We start from the raw sequence: 20495 nt of genomic DNA on the forward strand, positions 1-20495 counted from the left end.
AGAGAAATTCCCAGAAGATGAGACTGCAAAATCAACAAACTAGACAGTCTAGATCACAGTGATTATTTCTTTCTTTAGGATAATCTCTCCTCCCCTACCTCCAATCAAAGCTTACCATAAAAAAGAAAGAAAAAGGGGGCCTCCCTGGTGGTGCAAGGGGTTAAGACACAACCTATGAAGCTAACCGCAGCCTCTGCAGCACGAGTTCGATCCCTGGCTGGCCAGGAAGCAACCCACATGGCGCAGCAGACCTCTCCTGACTCGCCCGCTGCTCCCCTCAGCAGAGTATTTCGGTCAGTCTGCCTGTTCTGTTCCCCACTCTGTCTCTGGTGAATCCTCTCACCCCCACACCTCTGGCCTGTACCCCAGCTCGTGTATGCATAAATAAATCTTTAAAAAAAAAAAAAAAAAAAGAGAAAGAAAGAAAAGGCTACCTAAACTGTGCCACAATTACCTTAATCCTGTGAGGACCAACAAACTGCCCATAGGCGTTCTCATAGGTGACTTTTTTCTCCCGCAGGGCCACCCGGTAGCCCCAGTTCAGCGAGCCGATGTGGTTCTGCACAGCTTCAGTCATTTTCTCCCAGTCGTGTTTAACTGCACAAGGAAAGGAGACATGTTTAGCCATTCGGCTGCCCACGGTCGCTCGCAGTAAGTGTTCACAAGGAATACAAAGATCTGAGCTACTCATATAAAAGGGCAAGTCCTTCATTTCAAGCACATAAACAATCTTTTCATCTTCAAATATTTAACCCCCTCCCCTTTTAAAATTACATCCCCTCTTTTATTTACAATTAAATAATGCAAGGTTTCCTGGCAATTCTGAAGACTAACCTAATCATACACAAACGTTTTCTCCTTTATCTACCACAGAACCGGAATTTCATGTCGGCTTGTAAATACTGAGGGCTGCATTAATGGGGTACAGTGAAGGCACAGGGTTCTGTGGGTAACCATCTCCACAGCAATGAGGTAGCCAGGTTGGAGCTACAGTTTCTAGACCAAGGGTGGCAAACTGAGGCCCGTCAGCCAGGTCCAGCCCACCACCCCCTCTTGTGGAAGTCAAGTTTTACTGAAATGCAGCCACAACCACCTAGTTACACAGTGACAGGGGCTCTGCGTTCAGGGGACAAGTGCAGAGCGGAATGTGGGCAACAGACACCGTACAGCTCTTGAAGCTGAAAATGTTTACTCTGTCCCTTTACTGAAAAAGACCCCCGGCTCTGAATAGGGAACTTTAAGAGTCTCTATCATCGCCCTTCAAATCTGCAACTGAACAAAGAGGGGATTTTTTAATGCCCTCACAAAATTAATCCTTTGAATCAAGGCACTAGTAATAAATTTCAGTGGATTAAAAAAAAAAATCAATTCTTCACTAACACCTTTACAATGACTAGGAAAAGTAGGAGACAGAGAAAATACACTGAGGTTGCAGGAAGAAGGTAGATTCTGGGGAAGCCATGCTTTGGAAGGAAGGAGAAGAGGTTCAATAAATTTGGAAAAGCCTCTATCACCGAAATGAGGCATTTGAGTCCTAGATTCAGGGTTAAGTAGCTGGGCCACACAGGAAGTGGTGAGACCAAGTCTATTAAATATAGTGGCCAGCACTGGAAGTGGGAGTGACAGCACAAAGATTATTTGTGGCCTCCTGGAGATACCACCCAATTTATAGAGTTGAAAAATGTTAGCACTTGAGCAAAGCTTGAAAATCAGTTCAATAAAAAACAAAGTGAATGTAGGGGCCACTGTGGTTGTGATGCCAAGAGGACTGGGGGCTGGGTCTCCTGGCGGTGCTGCAGGGAGCCCTGACGAGCAGCCTCTCTCTGGCCTCCACTACCACCACTACCAAAATAGGTAGGACTCGCAGTTTCTCCATCAGGAATGGAACAGAATAGATGTAACTCATCCCATACGCCAATCATCTACTGCAACAATTACCAACATTTTACCAATCTTGGTTCACACACCCCCTTTCTCTGTAACTAGAATATTTTAAGCCAACCCCAGACATCATTTGATGGGTGGTGATTTTGGCTGTCACAGTGACTCAGGGATCCCAAGGGCCTGTGATGCTACACATCCTTCACTCCAGTCCTAACCAGGAACCGTCCAGGCCAACATGCCACACTTCACCCCCATGGAGAAACAATGAGCAAGGTCAAAGGGAGACCTCATTTCTCAAAGTGTACAACTGCAGAACTACTAAATTTCGCTGTACAAATCCTATAGAAAGATATCATATTTTAAAATAAGACACACTTAGGAGTAAATAATAGCACCAATACATTCAATTCATTCAAAGACGGAAATTCAAATTCAACGATTACATCTAAGCCAACCTTAATTCTGTTAAAAGCCGTCCTTTGTGGCTGTCAGGCTCCAACTGATTTTCAAACTCTTCAAATCCACCTTCTCTACCCAAGACCCTTCCTCCTCTGGTACAGCAGGAGCTCACCTCCAGTCCTAATCTCTAGTGGCACAGGCACAGAGGAATGGGACTCGAGTGTGGGACTCGGCATTAAGGCACTCGGGCTGCCCCTGTGATCCTTACCTTGCATTCCCCTCAGAGAACTGAGTTTCTGTCTTAATAAATTCAAATCCCTACTGTTGGTAGTGACCTGCCCGGAATCCCAGTTCTCTAGTTATTTAGGCATACAAGAGCTGGGGTGTAGGTCAGAGGTGGGGGGTAGGGAAGGAAGGAGAGTTGTGGGAGGATTCACCAGAGACAGAGTGGGGAGCAGAACAGGCAGACTGACTGAAACACACTGCTGAGGGGAGCAGTAGGTGAGACAGGAGAGGTCTGCTGCGCCATGTGGGTCAGCTCCCTGGCCAAGGAATGAACTCATGAGGCAGTGGCTGCCAATAGCTTCACAGTGTGGTGCTTAACCCCTTGAGCCACCAGGGAGGCCCCACCTCTGACCTACACCTCAGCTCTTGTATATATAAATAAACAAACCTTTAAAACAAAACAAAAAAAAAAAACAAAAAAAACAGGGAGGTAATTACTGCTCCCTCAGTGGCAGATCCTGGCAGGCATGGCAGACACCGCCCAGAAACCTCTGGTTTTCATAGCTCAGGCAATGAGACTCTGATAAGAGACATGAAAGCGTCCAGCAGGAAGGGACAGAAACTAGTATTTGTGAGTGGCAAGTATTTAATCCTCATCATACAGGCAGCACATAACAAAGCCAGAGTTTGTGCCCAGGTCTTTCCACTATGCTAACCTGCACTTCAACAGGCCAGGAACCCTGGTGTAAAGGAAGGACCTTCACCTTAGGTTCCTGGAGACAAGGTCTGACCAAGAATTCTGGTCAAGGCTATGGGTACTGTGGTCGGAAAGACCTCAGTCTGAATCCTAGTGCCACCCATCCCTTGGATACAACCTGGGCTAACTGCTTCACCAAATGGGCACAGCAGCATCTCCCCCAGGGTCCGCAGGGTCAAATATGTGCCGGGCTAGGATGGACTAGAGAATAAGGTTGCATGAGATGACCTGACTTTAACCACCCATGCTCACCCTTAGGGTGTCGATGAATCCAGAAAAGTCTGGCGGGAGGCTGTGATGGGTGATGGGAAAGACAGTAGCTGCCCCTCTGCGGTCCTTACCTTGCTGTGCTTCAGATAGGTTCCCTGTCCCTGCTCTTCACACGGCCTGAATGTAGTGACATCCCCTCCTTTGACTGTCAAGGGCACAATACCTGAGAAATCATCTCCAGTCACCTCTTAAATTACATTCATCAATCCCTCTTTGGGGCCTCCAGGACACTTGGTTTGTAAGTCAATGGTATCAGTACATCAATGAAGACAGAATTATTTGTCTGTGTATTTTCCCAGCACAGATGCAAACGTAAACAGCAGACACAACAATAGCATTAAATAATTTCCTAGGATTTCTAAAATGTCTACTAAGAAGTGTAATATTAACTGAAGGATGACCCTGCTGTTCACTGGATATATTCACAGCAGGCTTCCAGGAGGGGAAACATACACTGATAGCAGATTTAGTAGGTGGGCACTCAGAGAAATGTTTCAAGGCAACTCATGTCTAAGATTTCCAGACTTAGAACAAAAGTACTGTTGATTTTTAATGGGGAAGGAAAAGCAACAGAGCATGACCAGTTTGGGTGGGAGCAATTTATCTCAAAGCATGGGTTTATGTCTTTTTTAAATACTTAATAAATTATTCATTACAATTCAGCAAAGTCATAAAATAATTTACCCTAGCTACTGGCTCCAAGAATTTCCCTCGGGGCCTCCCTGGTGGTGCAGAGGGTTAAGCACTGCACTATGAAGCAATCCGAAGCCTCTGCAGCACCAGCCGGCCAGGGAGCAACCCACATGGCGCAGCAGACCTCCCCTGTCTCGCCCGCTGTTCCCCTCAGCAGTGTATTTCACTTAGTCTGCCTGTTCTGTTCGCCTCTCTGTCTCTGGTGAATTCTCTCACCCCCTGCATCACTGGCCTGTACCTCAGCTCTTGTATGCATAAATAAATAAATCTTTAAAAAAAAAGAATTTCCCACAACTGTCCTACACCCACAGAGAGCTCAGCGCTAAAATCAGATAGGGGTTGGAGTGTCCCTCTTCAAGAGCAGAGGGACATATGGCATTAACTACCCATGAAGCTGTACCTCATACCTCATTTTATTCTTCTGCCAGACGATGCAGGCTATTTTCTAAAGTCAGAAAATCCCACCTCAACTTTTCAAGGGTATACTCTAAATATTTTTAATCCAAACACTAACCACTCCCTTCCCCTCAACAAATAACCCTTCTCCCAAATACCAGTTCATGAGACAGACTTCTTTGGAGAGAAAAACATAATAGCTTCAAAGAAAAGCAAATACAATTTGCACTCCATTAGAAAACCTCAAAGAAATTTTGAAATCCAATGATAGGATTTATTTGAATGAATTCTGGTTTTCTACTATAGAGCGACACTGCCAAGAGCACTAGAGCAGAGGAAGACAGCAGTGATATTATCCACCAAAAATGTGAACAATGAAAACTTCTACGTTATTTGGTAGCCTCATAAAAATGGATGGCACACTGCGAGAGCACAGCTCACCCTTCCCCCCAAAAGCACAAGCAGAGAGTAGCTCCTCCCCATACCTGTCTCCTCAACATTCCAGCCGTAGTTCCGAGAGTCCTGCAGAGCTTGTCCTAGCAAAGCTGCCTGGTGCATCAGTTTTTTAGGTATGCAGCCCACATTGACACAGGTTCCTCCAAGACCTGCAACAGCATCGGGAGAGCAGTTTATTATCATCCTATGAAACAAAACGGGCATGCTTAAAAAAGCCAATAAGGGGCCTCCCCTGTGGCGCAGCGGTTGAGCGCTGGGTTGCAAAGCTGCCCGCGGTCTCTGCGGCGCCCATTCGATCCCCGGCTGCTCCCGGGCCACCAGAGGAGGGTCCCACATGGCGCACAGACCTCTCCTGCCGCCCGCTGCTCCCCTCAGCAGTGTACTTTGGTCCTTCTGCCTGCTCTGCTCCCTGCTCTGGCTCTGGTGAATTCTCTCACCCTCCCGCGCTTCTGACTGTACCCAGTGCATGTATAAAACAAAAACAAAACAAACAAAATAAATAAATAAAACATGCCTCTATTAAAAAAAAAAAAGCCAATAGGAAACGTATTCCTAAATTTCAATGACATTTCTAAATTCAGAGTCTCATACACCAAACGCCATGAACAGCATCCTAAGACAAAACAGATGAGCAGATTTCCATACCCCCAAGGCTCAGAACTGACAGCTTGCTGGTAAAGATGCCAGCAACTGGAATTTTACTCTGTGCACAGCACTGTCCAATCACGAGTCTAGGAACATAACTAGCTGGACAGCATGGGGTCTGGGACCACATACAAAATCTGGTGTGGCAAGTGGCCATTTTTTTAAAAAGGCAGTCTACAGCCTTCCTTGACTCTCACAGGATTCATGGGGGGAAAAAAACCAAAAAGTATTTAGCATTCCTGATCATAAAGACCCTGGCAATAGCTTGTTTCCATTAGAACAAAATGTAGGCTGGTGGGAGGTGGACAAAATAGTATAACAAACAGTATCTTTACAGTGAATGTCACAGCTCAAGAAACACAAGCCCTCTGAGAGGGGTGCTACCAGAGGGCCTGTCACTCCACAGTCCAGAGCACCGGAACAGTGCCTGACACAAAACTGACACCTCATGAGTATTTGTTGATAGATAAATTAGAAATTGTGACACTCTCTCACTGGACTGGCTGCTTTTTGCCTCCTTCTAATTCCAGCAGCTGAATCATCTTCATAAAATGTACGTATCACTTTACTCTTTCCTCAAAACTTCCCACTATACTTCAATTAGGTTCAGATTCCTCATTTGGCTTACAAAGATCTGTACAGTTTCAGAGCTGCCTTCTTGCCCAATCTTGACCAAAATAACTATGTCACACCACCCACACCACAATCACCACAAAGGATTCTTAGCTACCTCAGGACCTTTGCATGTGCTATTCTGTGGGTAAGATGGTGAATAGTTGCCTAGAAGGTTTATCCTCAGCTTCTGGCACAGTTAGTTCAACTTATTCTTTTGGCTTCATGTAAAGGCCACCTTTTCAGAGAACTTCCTTGATAATCATCTCAAAATTAAAATTCTTTTACCTATTCCATTCTAGTCCATACATATCATTTTTTCAGTAGCACTGTGTAAAGTTCATACTTCTCTTTTGTCTTCCCACTAAGTTCCATAAGGGCAGGAACTGCACACCTACCATGTTCACTGCTCTGTCCCCATGGCCCTAATCCATGATGTGTTCAATAAATATTTGCTATATAATAAATAATGAACACCTAAGTCACTAACAATCAGAAGAAAGGAGGATTACCCCTTAAGATCTGATTCTAGTTCTTGTTGTGTGGGAGGAAAATTCAAAACAGAAACCTACAGATTAAAAGTTTAAACTCAATTATTAAGCCCCTAAGTATATAAAGTTTCAGATATTTAGCTTTAAGTCATTCTAACGGCTATGAATAGGTTTTATACCACCTTGATTCTGTGCCAAAGAAACTAAATGTTCAACATTTACTGGAATCCATGTTAACTTTAGTTCATGCAAAAGAGGTGCATGTTTTTGGTTTGTTTGGGGTTTTTAGGGGTTTTTTTAGATTTTTTAATTGGTTTTAAGAACCATTTCAGGGCCTCCCCTGGTGGCGCATCGGTTGAGTGCTGGGCTGCAAGGCTGCCCGCAGCCTCTGCAGCACCGGTTCGATCCCTGGTTGCCAGCAAGGGTCCCACATGGTGCGCAGACCTCTCCTGCTGCCCACTCCTCCCCTCAGCAGTCTATTTCGTTGGTCTGCCTATTCTGTTCCCCGCTGTGGCTCTGGTGAATTCTCTCACCCTTGCGCACTTCTGACTGTACCCAGTGCTTGTATAAATAAATAAAATAAATCTTTAAAAAAAAAAGAAAAGAACCATTTCAGTCCAAGTCAATGCAAACTCTGCTCCTAAAACTTCACTTCTATATCTTGTAAATACTTACCCCATCTGGTTCCACGAGGGGTTGGAGTGACAAAATCCAGGACCATTACCTTCTTGTCATATTTGGCTGCTTCCTAGAAAATGAAATTATTAAAATGAGTTAGAAAGGTTAAATACAGTAAACTGGAAACAAGCTGATGAAAGTTCAAGCTGCTTTAATTAAAGCTATAATACCCAAAACATAACCAGTTATTAATCCTGGGAACTTCATATACCAAGATGATGACTGTAACGGTAAGATAAAAATTATGCAAAACCCATAGTTTTAAGGGTAGCCTTAAAGAATATGCAAATTACAGCTGTGAAAATGTTAGAGTCCACAGCTGGAAACCCCAGAATCCTCCCACATGATTCCAAACTGAATCATGGAAAACGATACCATGTTTTCCACGAGCTGAGTGCCATTTCCAAGCCAGTGGTAAGAAGTAACAAAGCAGGTTTACTGCTGCCTGCAATCCTTGATTCAACTTACATCCTATAATATATTTTTAAGTACTTTTAAGCTGCTTCAGTGTCTAGGTAGACTACTGCAGACTTTCTTCTAAAATTGTCAGATTGGGACCTTCCTGGTGGTGCAAGGGGTTAAGCACTGCACTATGAAGCAATCTGAAGCCTCTGCAGCACGAGTTCGATTCCCAGACCTCCAGGGAGCAATCCACATGGCGAAGCAGACCTCTCCTGTCTTGCCCACTGCTCCCCTCAGCAGTGTATTTCAGTCGATCTGCCTGTTCTGCTCCCCACTCTGTCTCTGGTGAATCCTCTGACCCTCCCGTATCTCTGGCCTGTACCCCAGCTCTTGTATGCATAAATAAAACTTTTTAAAAATAAATAAAACTGGGGCCTCCCCAGTGGCGCAGCGTTTGAGCGCTGGGTTGCGAAGCTGCCCGCGGCCTCTGCGGCGCCGGTTCGATCCCCGGCTGCTCCCCGGCCACCAGAGGAGGGTCCCACATGGCGCGCAGACCTCTCCTGCCGCCCGCTGCTCCTCTCAGCAGTGTACTTCGGTCCTTCTGCCTGCTCTGCTCCCCGCTCTGGCTCTGGTGAATTCTCTCACCCTCCCGCGCTTCTGACTGTACCCAGTGCATGTATAAACAAAACAAACAAACAAACAAAATAAATAAATAAAACATGCCTCTATAAAAAAAATGTAAAAAATAAAAAAATAAAAAATAAATAAATAAAACTGTCAGATCACCTAAAATTTTCATGCTAAGAACCAATGGGAAAATAGTAGCATCTGTGAGATTTCCAAATGTATTTTATGAGAGTGATGACAACAACAGGGGGAACCCCGTGTTACAGTCCCCCTGTCTTTCTCTGAGAATAAACTCTGTGTATTAACAATTAGATCCCAAGCTATTTGAGAGGGCTGAGTCTCCACATGTCCTTCAAAATGCCATCAATGTACAGAGTAAAATATATCCAGGGTTACCCCTGAATCACAGCAAAGTACTGCTTGATGTCTGTCAGCATCCTACTCCTCATTTCGTTTGAAGCTAACTTCACTGATTTACATCAGAGGCACCTTAAGAGAGTCTAACCACCTCATCTTTTAAAAGAACCTGTTGGGGAAATGACAGGTGCAAGGCCTCCTCACACATGGAAAATGTACCTCACAGGGCCAGGAGTTTCACCTTAGCCTCCCTTATTTGTACATCCTTTTTCCCCTCGCTCCCAGGCCAGGTAGGAGTCATTGGTTACTGTCATAGCTCACACAGCTGCACAGGAAGCAAGTTGTTTTTCATAATTAAGTTTAAGAAATCCAACTACCCTCCATCTTTCTACTAGGGAAGAGGGGTATGAAGAGGAAAATCATCAAAGTGGGAAAAAATCAAATATTATTAGTATAGAGGATAAGAAATCTATTTAATTTCACACCATTTTTATATACGACACACTTATCAGCTCTTAAAAAAAAAAATCAACCAAACTTAGAAGGAAATTGTGCCATAAAATATGGGGTCCAGTATGTTTTTATCTAGAGAACATAAAGTTCAACCCGGAAAAAAGAGTGACCTTCATGACCTGTCCTGGTCAATGTGTCAATGTCACAAGAGGCGCAAACTCCCCGGAGAGCCTGGTGAGGGGGTGACTGTTCCACCAGTAGCCCAGGGAACACAACACAAGGAGTCTTACCTTAGCAGCCGCCAGTCCTCCAGAGCCCCCTCCAATGATGATGAGGTCATAGTCATAGGACTCGGGGAGATCCTCAGAGCCGTTCATGTTCACTAGCTTTTGAAGTATGCCCTCCTGAAAAGCCTGAAAAAGAGGGAAGGGAAAATAATTTACCTTAAAAGCAGCTGTCTGGAAGGTTTTGTGAGGAAAGCTTTCTTTAAAGAAAAGCAAAAGGAATGTCCAAAGGAAAAAATGTTTGATTTCTATCACAAGTACGTAAATGAGGCATGCCTCACCACACAGCCAGCCGCACACACGGGTCCCTATAGTTCTTCTACATAAGACCCTGATGACTCGACAAAACCAGCTTAGGCCTAAACTCAGTTTGATCATCAACCCGGTTCCTCTGAGAATTTTTAAACTAGATTCTAAATTAGGTTTCCAAAACATCTACGCCATATATTTTTAATATGGCTATCGATTCAGCCATCATCTTGACATCTTACTCTAAGATGGAATATCAAACCCGCTGAGGTCTCAGACTAAGCAATTTAAATGCATAGTTGAATAGCTGTAAACATTAAATGTAAAGGCTGATGCTTGAACAAGGCATTTTATATAAGCATGACTCAATAAAGCAATTTCTTTCATATACCTGTGCATGAAGCCTCCTATAGTTAGCGCTTGGCAGGACAAAAGCTTTATAATGAAAGTGTTGACAGTTTAATTTAAAAAAAAAAAAAAACATTTCATTCCACTAGTTTTTAGACACATCAGTGACATTTCCTATTGCTTGGAACACTGTTCTGGTGTTACAGTTACCAAAACTCTGGTCTAACATGGGGTGATAACTGGAAAAGTTGTTAACACGTACAATAAAAATCAAATCTTAAACTTAACCATCAAAAAAGCCCCCAAACTTACCGTCCCAGACTGCACATTTTTCACCTGCCTACAGTCAGATGTCAGGGGTAACGGGCAGAGCTTAAGGTCAGTAGAATGGGATGCCTGGGATGCAGAAGGGGGTGCGGTGGGAGGTGGAGGGAGCACAGCAGGCACACAGGATGGCTCAGGGACAGAAGGGGAAACAACTGGAAACCAGCAACAGTGAGGACAGGCCTGCACGAAACAGCAACAGTGGGGACAGGCCACCCCGACCGTCTGCACGAACGGTCTAAGGTGAGTTGCAGGTAAACACAGCCAGTATTCATCAACTGGCATTATGGCAGAGGCTCCTCCTCCTTCGACACAAGGCACTGTGGGGTGGAAAGACAGTTTGGTAATAATAATGGCCATTCATATATTCAAAGCAGCAACATAAGCTTCATATATAAAATTCTATTGTTCAGTGGGTCTCAAAGGCTGACTTGCTGGTTTGAAAGAAGAAAAGCAGCTGGATAAATAACACAGCCATTTTTAATCTCAGCCTCATTTTAGCTGCACAGACTACGCCAGAACACTTTCACTGTCTAAATGAAAACCATCGTTCTTGTAACCAGCAACCCCAACATCAACTATTACGTAAGAAAATGCACGGTCATGATGAAAGGCCGCATACTCCCTCCACTACGGTTTATAATCTGCTCTGTGCTGGGATTCTCCACCACACCTGGGTGGTTGTGATTCAAGCGTCAAGTCCAATTAGATCAATGAGTGCACAGATACTACAAAAGAAAGTGAGCCTGAACACTTTTAACTCTGGAAGGTAAAATCAGCAGGAAACAAGCAACTGAAGCATTCAGCTAGCCCCAAACTAAATGTGTTTTTAAATGTCAATCCAATTTAAAGCTGAAATGGCTGCCATTAAGCTCCAGGTAAGCAGTTTTTCACCTGGAATATAAGTAAGATGAACAGCAGAAGACAGCTCCCCCAGCGTAAGGAAGAAAAGCACAGCTGGGGAAAGGAGAAGCAGGAGAAAATAGCCCCCCAGTCTCCTCCAATTACAACTGCTATAAACAAGTGCTGCTGATTGTCGTCGTGGACAAAGAACAGGGGTGCCGAACTATCCTCTCAGGACACCCTTTACAACACGACTTAGTACTTGAGTTATTAATGTGCAGTAAACCTATTAATATTTAGGAAGTAAAATTTTTTTACTAAAATTTTAAATTAAGTATTTTAAATAATGTTAAACCTGAAAATTTAAAGTATTTTTTATTACTGAGGAGAGGCAGACTGGACTTATGTTATCTTTATGTACACAAACACATCACCCTTTCTAAAGCATTCCTTTAAGGGTTAGGGGACTTTTTTTTAATCAACATTCTAGGACCTGAACATAACGTCTTCTTTTCTACGAAGTCTTTCCAGAGTTCCCCAACAACCTTCTCCTTTTCTTTCCTACAGTTCCCACTAACACATTTTGTAGGAACACAGCACAAGCTGTTCCACCCTGAAGCCCCTTCATGTCCTTCTTTAGCTGCAAATCTTCAGTGACCAGAGAGTGAGCTGAACACTCTGAGACCCCACTGGTGCCATCACACAATCCCAGCAACTCTGCAGTGACCAGGACCTTGCCTTTCATCTCTGCATCCCCAATGCTAACTTTCCATGCATGTGCTCAAAAATATTTTGTGAGTAAGACATGGATGGCAGGCTAGTTCCAACTCTGTTATGTATGTACACTGAGAACCTGGGCTTCACTTTTCTCATCCATGAGAAAAAAAAAAAGCCTATGACATAAGTTGGCGCTATAGCCTAGGGACTATGTCCAGTGGATCTGGCTTTTGGTTGGTTTGTTTTTTTTTTTTATACCATCCCTAAGCTAAGGATACTTAGATTTTTTTAAATAGGGGGGTTGGGGGGGGCGAAATATCAAGAGCAATACTTGATATTTAAAAATTATATGAAATTCAAGTTTCAGTATCCAGAGAGTTATAGTCATGCTCATTTGTCTCAACATTGTTGTTTTTGAAACAACAGCACAGTTGATAAGTTTGAACCAAGGCCATATGGCCCACATGCTTAAAATATTTACTATGTGGATTTCTGCAGAAAATAATTTGCCAACTCCTAGGGAAACTGAGTCATTGATGATAGATGTTGCTAGGCGAAAGACACCAAATAGTAATATCAAAGGTGGGTGCAAATCAGAGAGTCACCTACCTGCTCAAGGAAGCAGAGAGAATCAAGGAAGCTGACTGTCCATGATTATCTACATCTTAACAACTGAGCACCTAAACCATCTAAAGCCATATAAAGTAGTGTTCAGGCAAACAGATTCCATTCAAGCCACCTCTCCCAGGAACGTTTTCTTATAGCCCTGACAGTACCACCTCAACCGCTATCCAACCAGTTGTTCTTCAAAGCCGTCACTATCAATGTGGAAATCCAAATCCCTAGAAAGTGCAAATTCATCATCTTACATAAAAGGGAGATGTAGTTTAAGGATTAGGGGTGGGAAGACTTCCCAAAGCTATGCCAAAGGGTCCGATGTGCTCACAAGCATCCTTACAAGAGGGAAGCGCAAGAGAGACACTGCAGTAAAAGACAGTATCTTTTACTTGAAAATGGAGGAGGGAACTGTGAATCAAAGAATGCAGGTGGCCTACCAAAGCTAAGGCAAGAAAATAGATCCTCCCCTCATACTCAGCAAGAGCCAGTCCCGCTGACCCTTTGATTTTGCCCAGAGAAACCAACTTCAGACTTCCAGCCTCCTGAACTGAAGGATAATATGCCCACTCAGATAAATTCCATGAGAGATGAGCAATTCGTGATCACTTCTCTTCCCAAGTGCCTGGAGCAGGGCCTCTCAAGTGCCTAAAGCAGTGGGCACTAAAAATGGTTGCTGAGTGCCAACTCCAGTGGATTCCCCAGAGCAAAAGCAAGCATATGAGTTAGTCATTTTATGTAAAGTGAATGAACCCTGACACAGATGTCACCATGGAAGGTGACAGCATGGACTTTGATCCAAATCTAGAGATTAGGGCACTAACAGGAGTCTGCCACAGTAAGTGCCCACAGTCTGTTCTAGATTTTTTCATGTTATCACTGTATTTAATCCTCATAATAGTCTTCCAGGCAGTTATCATTCCCACCTCATAAGGGACAACGTAAAGCTCCTTAGAGTGTTAACAGACTTGCCCATGAGTCTAGAATTCAGTCCAGGTCTGAATGATTCAAGATCTTCTGCTTTTTCTCACCATACCATACTCGGAAATTCATTTCTCAAAGAACTTGTCCCATATGTCTTCAAAGTTTATCCTTATAGTAAATTTAAGAGGTACTACTGCCACCTAGCAACTCAAAAACCAGAGGGTCAGTAATTTACCCAAGTATCTTGGACTAAAATGTGAGTCAGATCTAAACCCGTATCTTTTTGATCATAAAGTGGTTCTATTATATAAAAAGATTCTAGTTTTAATAAATTTCTGTAGGTCTCCTAAAGTTCAGCTGATTTTACTTTACTTGTGCAATTTCAGTCATCCTAACATTAGTGGGAAACAGATCTGCAGTTTGGTTCATACCTAGTCCCTCAAAGCAAATTATCTATTATGGTCAACTGTTTTCTTCCAGGTCAGCAGCTGCTTTACTTTCAAAGTGATGAGGTGACCCAGGTGTCATGACCACCAGCAAAAATAGAAACAAGTGCTTGCCTTAACAGCTACAACCAAAACACTACCTCCCCTCCAACGTCCACATTCCCCATTAATGCTTTTAGTTACCACTGTTTTAAATGCTCCCAACTAAGGACACTTGGCATATGCTAGAGCAATTTGGTGGGTTTTGTTATTAAGAGTGTCTCTTCAGTCTCCCTAGTGGGGCGGAGGTTAAAGTCTCAGCAGTATCAAGACATCACCAGGGGCCTCCCTGGTAGCTCAAGGTGTTAAGACACAACCTGTGAAACTCACCACAGCCACTACAGCACAAGTTCGATCCCCGGCCAGGGAGGTGACTCACATGGCACAGCAGACCTCTCCTGACTCGCCCGCTGCTCCCTTCAAGAGTGTATTTCGGTCGATCTGCCTGTTCTATTCCCCGCTCTGTCTCTGGTGAGTCCTCTCAACCCCCCCCAAAACTCTGGCCTGTACCCCAGTTCTTGTATGCATAAATAAATCTAAAAAAAAAAAAATGACACCACACCAGCCACTATGGCATGATTTCCATCCCCAGCCAGGAAGCTAACCTACATGGCGCAGCAGACCACTCCTGCTTGCCCGCTGCTCCCCTCAGCAGTGGATTTCACAACAGTAGGTCCTCCTGTTCTGCTCCCCACACTGTCTCTGGTAAATCCTTTCACACACACCCCCACCTCTGGCCTACACCCCAGTTCTTGTATGCATAAATAAAATCTTTAAAAAAAAACCTGCTGGGTAATTATTTTTTTAAAAGGGTGTCCTCAAAAAGCCAATCTCTAGAACACCCAATGGACTTGGTAGAGCATATCAGCAAGATCAAATGACATTTCTATGACTGCTAAGTCAAAGCACAGACATGTCGGTAAGGGTGAGCATTTTTTCACATAAGGGAAAGGAGTGACTAGACAGTAATTGGTCAAATTTCATGAGAAATTCCTATTTTTGTGAAAAACCTGGTAAAGAACTTTCCCCACAAATATGTTAGATGTTTCCTCTCAATCTTGATGTCATTTAGTATTTGGGTTCCCTTCCCTGTACCACACTAGATTTAGGAGGAGAGTGTGTTGTTGTTCCCATGTAGAACAGAGCCATCTGTCAAATCATGCTCACCAGCAAGATCCCACCACAACCAAGGATTTAGTCCCTAGGGGGATTAAGAAAGGCAGCTTACAAGCATGCTCACTGCACCTTCAAAGATCATTTTAATGATCCAAATTTTCAAAAGTAACCTCCAAATAAAGTTGTACTTTATACTTAAAACAATCACAAGCAACAAAGGAAAGAAAAAAAAGGTGCATGGCTTTATAGTGAAGAATATTTGGATAAATCATGTTTCATTTTAAAAGGGTACCGTTTCCAGCACTTATAAAAAAAGCCTTGCTAAGAAATGCAAGATTAAGCTGACAATACCTGAGGCTGTTAAATAATGAGCATCACTGATCCTGAAGGACACACTGTACTAGCAAAACCTACCAAGGAAAACCAGAAGTCCTGGAAGAAAGCAACCAAGTAAATACAGGTAGTAAACAGATAATGTTGTTTGAAATTACCTGAAAAAAATATCTTCCACAGCTAAATACAAGGTACTTCAACTCTTGCCAGGTTTAACATTCAAATGTGACAGTTTCCCAGTAAATGTTCTTTGCTGCAGTGAACTTTTCATAAGTTCAGGTGTGTGGCCCCATGCTGCCCGGCCAAGAATGCCTATGGCCACTTCCTACCAATGGTCACTTCCTACTCACCTGGCAGCACTTAGCTGCTGCCTCACCTACTGCGGTGGAGATACTCTACCTGCTTTTGTTGAGTCCAGAGGGGTTGCTCAGAATATGGCTATCCACTCAACCATCTTACCGAGTTCGCACTGCAACAGGGTTTTTTTTGTAACAATACTGAATATTCACTACCCTAAGGATAGCCTGACTGTTTTTTTTTAACCCATTCTCCCCCAACATGTTTAGGAGTCCTAGATGGACTCCCCTTGGTTCCCTGGGATAGGAAACAATGCAACAGACCACGTGTTTTGAGCATTATCAAATACCTTTTAACTTAAATTCAGAACTGATTTTTATTTACATGGTCTTCAAGGGCAGACAAAAAATTTCCCAATTAACACTGGTGAATTTTTTTTAATATCAGAAGACCATGACAACTTTATAAAGCAGCAAGAAATACACTGGCACAATTCCTGAAGTCGCTGACACTACTTTTTCACTTGACAAGAGAGACAACCGATGCTGCTGCGGGGATTTTACTCTTCGCCTGGCGTTCCTTTAGAAAAACCACAGAACACATCCTACACGACGAGCAACATCTTCAGTAGGAGTTTGTGATCATGGCCTCCGAAATTTCAAAAGTGGCCACAATATTCTTCCAGTCCTGCAAACTCAAAGATATAACCCCTTGCTTCCTGCCCAGGTAGCCGAGGTCATTCCCTTCGCCCATCTGGCTGGTGCTGGTGGGCTCCAGGATGGGCAGCCTGTCCTGGTCCAGCCGTATCCTCGCAAAGCCATCCCTGATGATGAACGACACGTAAAAGATGTTCTCCACAGTACGCGAGAAAGATTTGGGATCAATCACAAACTCAAAATACGACACGGGCGTGTCCGGGTACTTCTGAAAGTACATCTGCAACAACCCCAGGATTCTCTCCACTTCCTTCTCGGTGGCTTCTTGGTTGCTGCTCAGGTCCAGCTTCCTGAGCTTCGTCGGCATGTCCCCCCGTTCCTCCATCTTGCGAACCCGCCTCTGGGGCTCCAGTCGGGGCCTGGGGGCCGCCCGCTCCGTCTTGAACGAGCCAAAGAGGAAGCGGAACGGCTCGGCCTGCAGCGTGCAGGAGGCGGCCTCCCGCTGCAGCGCCGCCCAGAAGGAGCGCGCCACGTGCTCGTCGTAGCCGCCCAGGTCCCCGGGCTCGCCATCTTCCATCCAGTTGAGGCCCACGAAGAGGAACAGGAAGTCACAGAAGGCGACCTGGTTGAAGAAGCTCACGTCGCAGTTGAGCTGCTTGGCCTTCTCCTTGCCCAGATCGGAGGCCAACACCAGGAACTGGGCGTCGAGGGCGGCCTCCCGCGTGCGGCTCACGCCGTCGAACAGGGCGTTGGCCTCCTCGAGGGCTTCCGTCAGGGTGTCGCTCGCCGTGTTGACGATGTCGTCGCGGTGCTGCTGGACGCTGTAGATGAGCTGCCGGTACTGCTTGCGGATCGTCCGGCATTTCTCCTCGTTGTCCGCGGGGCCGAGGAGGGCGGGGTCCAGCTCCACCTCCTCGGCGCTGAGGTCCTCGGAGCAGCCGTCGTCCCCCACGGCCACCTCCACCTTCATGGGCTCCTCCTCCTCCTCCTCGGCCAGCTTCACGGAGGACGCGCTGCCCCGCGAGGTCACGACCAGCTCCTCTCTTCGCTCGACGCCTCCCCTCAGGGACTCCTTCTCGTCAGACCCGTCGGCCATCGGAGGAGCTGAGGTAACCGGCGCGCGGCCACGCAACGTCTCCCCCAACGGCGGACAGAGACGACGTCCGTTAGAACGCCGGGCGCCGAGCGCATGCGCACTAGCGCGCGGGGCGTCCCGCCCCGCCCCCCGGCGGCTCACCGCGGGAGGCCCCGCCCCCCGGCTGGCCCCGCCCCCAGCGGCCGCTGCTAGTTCCCGAGCCAGCCCCGGGCGCCGCCGCGCGCAATAATGGGTCCCGGGGACGCGCGTTCGGGCGTTTCCTCAGCGCTGGCTGTCAGAGAAACACGTGGGTAGCCAGGACCAATTTTTAGGGGGGGGCTAAAGATTCCCCCGCTGTTACACAGTGCCCTGAGGTCGACCTACGTTTTTCGTTCTTTTTATATAATTATTTTTTTAAGAGAAGTAAAAATATCTTTTTATTTTTTTAAGAAGTAAAAATATCTTTTTATTTAACTAAAATAATGGAGATCTCATCCCCTTCCAGAAATTCTTTAGATACTGATATTAGATTTATTTTATTTTATTTTTTATCAATATTTTATTTTATGTTACATCATTCTTACATCTTTTTTCATTTTTTGCACAGTGCATGCATTTTCATTTTGGTTATAGTCCCCATACAATTCCCACCCACCCCCCTTCTTTTTATATAATTAAAAGGTGATCTTCTTCTTTTCTTTCTTGAGAACTCAATCTGGCTTATTAGCTGCCCATCAAGCCAAGGATCATGAAATGCAGAACTTTTATTACAAATAAGGCGAGCTCTGCACAGTTCACTTAACAGGTGGTCTGGGACTCATTCATTAGGCAAATGTACACTGGATTAATGGCTTTCACTGGCCCTCAAAAGTCAAGTCCCCTCCAGCCTACCCCATCATGGGGGAGAAGAGGTTACAAAGTTAAACTCTCTGGTCTAGTCATGTCCTCTAATCATTTAAAGAATGGGATTTTCTACACTTGCGAATGCTTCAATCATGAAGCAGGAATTTTGTAACTTGAGGTCAAACACTAATAGTTATAGAAAGGCACACCAATACATCCTTTTGGTCACACCGCCAAACATCCAATAAGCTGAGTGGAGGGTGAGTAGCTATAGTCTCTGGATAGTAGACCTTAACTCTAAAAGGTGAGCAAAGTCATATAAAGATCTCATAAAGCAAATGATAGGAACAAGAAAGCAAATGCAACTAAGCGATCATGGAAAATTCACCCGGGCTCAGCTCAACAGCCACACAAATGAAAAAGGAGGGGCACATTTGGTTTTTAAAGGGAATATGCATATTCTCACACCCTCTCAAGATAAAAAGCTTTTAACCAGGAGGGGAGGAAGAGAGTAGTGGGGAAAGAGAACAACACACAGCACCTGTCAATGTTGGGTTTCATTTCATTCATTCAACATTGAAGGCAATGTTGAAATTACTCCTGATTTACCAGGAGTAAATCAGCCCTACCTCCCTTCCCAGGAATCTATCACAGACTGGTAAATGCATAAACAGTAAAATCTAGTATTAAAAGTTTCTCCAAAACATTGAAATTACTGTTTGCTCGCTATTTTTCAGGTAGGTATAATTGAGGAAGAAACACATTTTTCAAAACAACATGAATGATGGTTTCTTATCCAGTTTTGTTCTGCCCTGTTGGACTGTTTCTCCAAAGCAGGAACTTGGTTTTCAATCTTGCATTTGAGCTGTTTTCTCATGCATGCATTTGAGTATGTACATTTGAAGGTACAAATTAATGTAGATGAAAAACTTTGTTTCACCACCTAATCCAACTTATTCGGCACAAGAGTAATTTAGCAGATTAGGGAAAATATATACTATACATTGAAAATAAAGGCTGCTTTTCAGAAAGTTAGTCTTATACCTTCTCTGAAATAAAGACAAATGAGAGAAAAAGTAGTGACCCAGGACTAACAAAAGACCATATTTCTCCTGGTTTCTGTCCAATTGCAAACTAACACTTAAAGCCTGTTTTAAACCTTAGATGAAAACACCTAACTCATTCCAAGTCCCAAATCCAAACAAGTTTACTTCTATAGTTAAGCACATTCTTGAGAACTTCTGATATCCACTTGAAATTCAATAAAGGGAATTTATAAAAGAATTCCAGAAGATTAAGTTAACCTTCCCACCCTAAGGAGGCTATTATTTTCTCCTGGCTCAGAGGAGGGAAAACTGGCTGGTACCAATTTGCTCCATCCAGAGACTTTCACCAAAGAATTTCAAAATACTTTGAAAAAATTAATTAATTCTCCCAACCTACTTATAAAGTACTATTACTACCATTTACAAGAATTTCTCAGGAGATAACAGCCTACACAATTTGCTCTGAGCAACAACCCATCAAGACAAGCATGGTGTTATTAAGTTGTGATATCCAGGGCTGAATTCATTCTATGCTAGATCCCTGTCCCTAAGAACTTCAGTAACATTTAACATCATCTGCAGAAAAAGTCATACTTGCATTACATTATGCCTTTTAAAATCTGTCTTTAGAGCACAAGGTTAGATGTGGCCACAAAGTAAAAATCTCAAGTCTAATCATTTCCTTTAATCATTTAAAGAATGGGATTTTTTACACTCGAGAATCCTTCAATCATTAAACAGGAATTTTCTAACTTAAGGTCAAATAACTACTAATAGTTATATAAAGGCAGCTTTAAAAGAGACAGCAATACATCCTTTCAGTTATATTGCTAAACATCTCTGTGACTTCTAGAGAAAGCAGAAGCGGCTTGAAGAAATCACCAGTCTTCTTCCTTCAGCAACACAACTGGCTCAGACAACCTTGACGCTCACCTTGGCCTCCGAGAGAATTTAAATTTAGGTCCTCTCTCCCTGTTTTCCTCTTTCAGGACTTG

At 44.1% G+C, this 20495-nt stretch overlaps 2 protein-coding genes across 5 annotated transcripts in view; both read right to left on the reverse strand.

Moving 5' to 3' along the window:
• Positions 1–20495, reverse strand: part of TXNRD1 (thioredoxin reductase 1) — a 97010-nt gene that overhangs the window by 21473 nt on the left and 55042 nt on the right. For all 4 annotated transcript variants that reach the window (XM_037513729.2, XM_037513732.1, XM_037513730.2 and 1 more), the window contains 4 exons: positions 9636–9758; positions 7504–7576; positions 5110–5229; positions 455–597 (listed from right to left, as the gene is read on the reverse strand). In XM_037513729.2, the coding sequence (XP_037369626.1) occupies positions 455–597; positions 5110–5229; positions 7504–7576; positions 9636–9758 (459 nt within the window). The remainder of the gene's footprint in view (positions 1–454; positions 598–5109; positions 5230–7503; positions 7577–9635; positions 9759–20495) is intronic.
• Positions 11744–17731, reverse strand: EID3 (EP300 interacting inhibitor of differentiation 3). The gene has a single exon (XM_037513733.2). It carries the CDS (start codon positions 17630–17632, stop codon positions 16505–16507), a length of 1128 nt encoding a protein of 375 aa, XP_037369630.1. The 5' UTR covers positions 17633–17731; the 3' UTR covers positions 11744–16504.

This window comes from Talpa occidentalis, unplaced genomic scaffold, assembly GCF_014898055.3.
Source record: "Talpa occidentalis isolate TD23 unplaced genomic scaffold, MPIMG_talOcc4v2.1 talOcc4.16, whole genome shotgun sequence".
In the NCBI taxonomy this organism is placed as follows: Eukaryota; Metazoa; Chordata; class Mammalia; order Eulipotyphla; family Talpidae; genus Talpa; species Talpa occidentalis.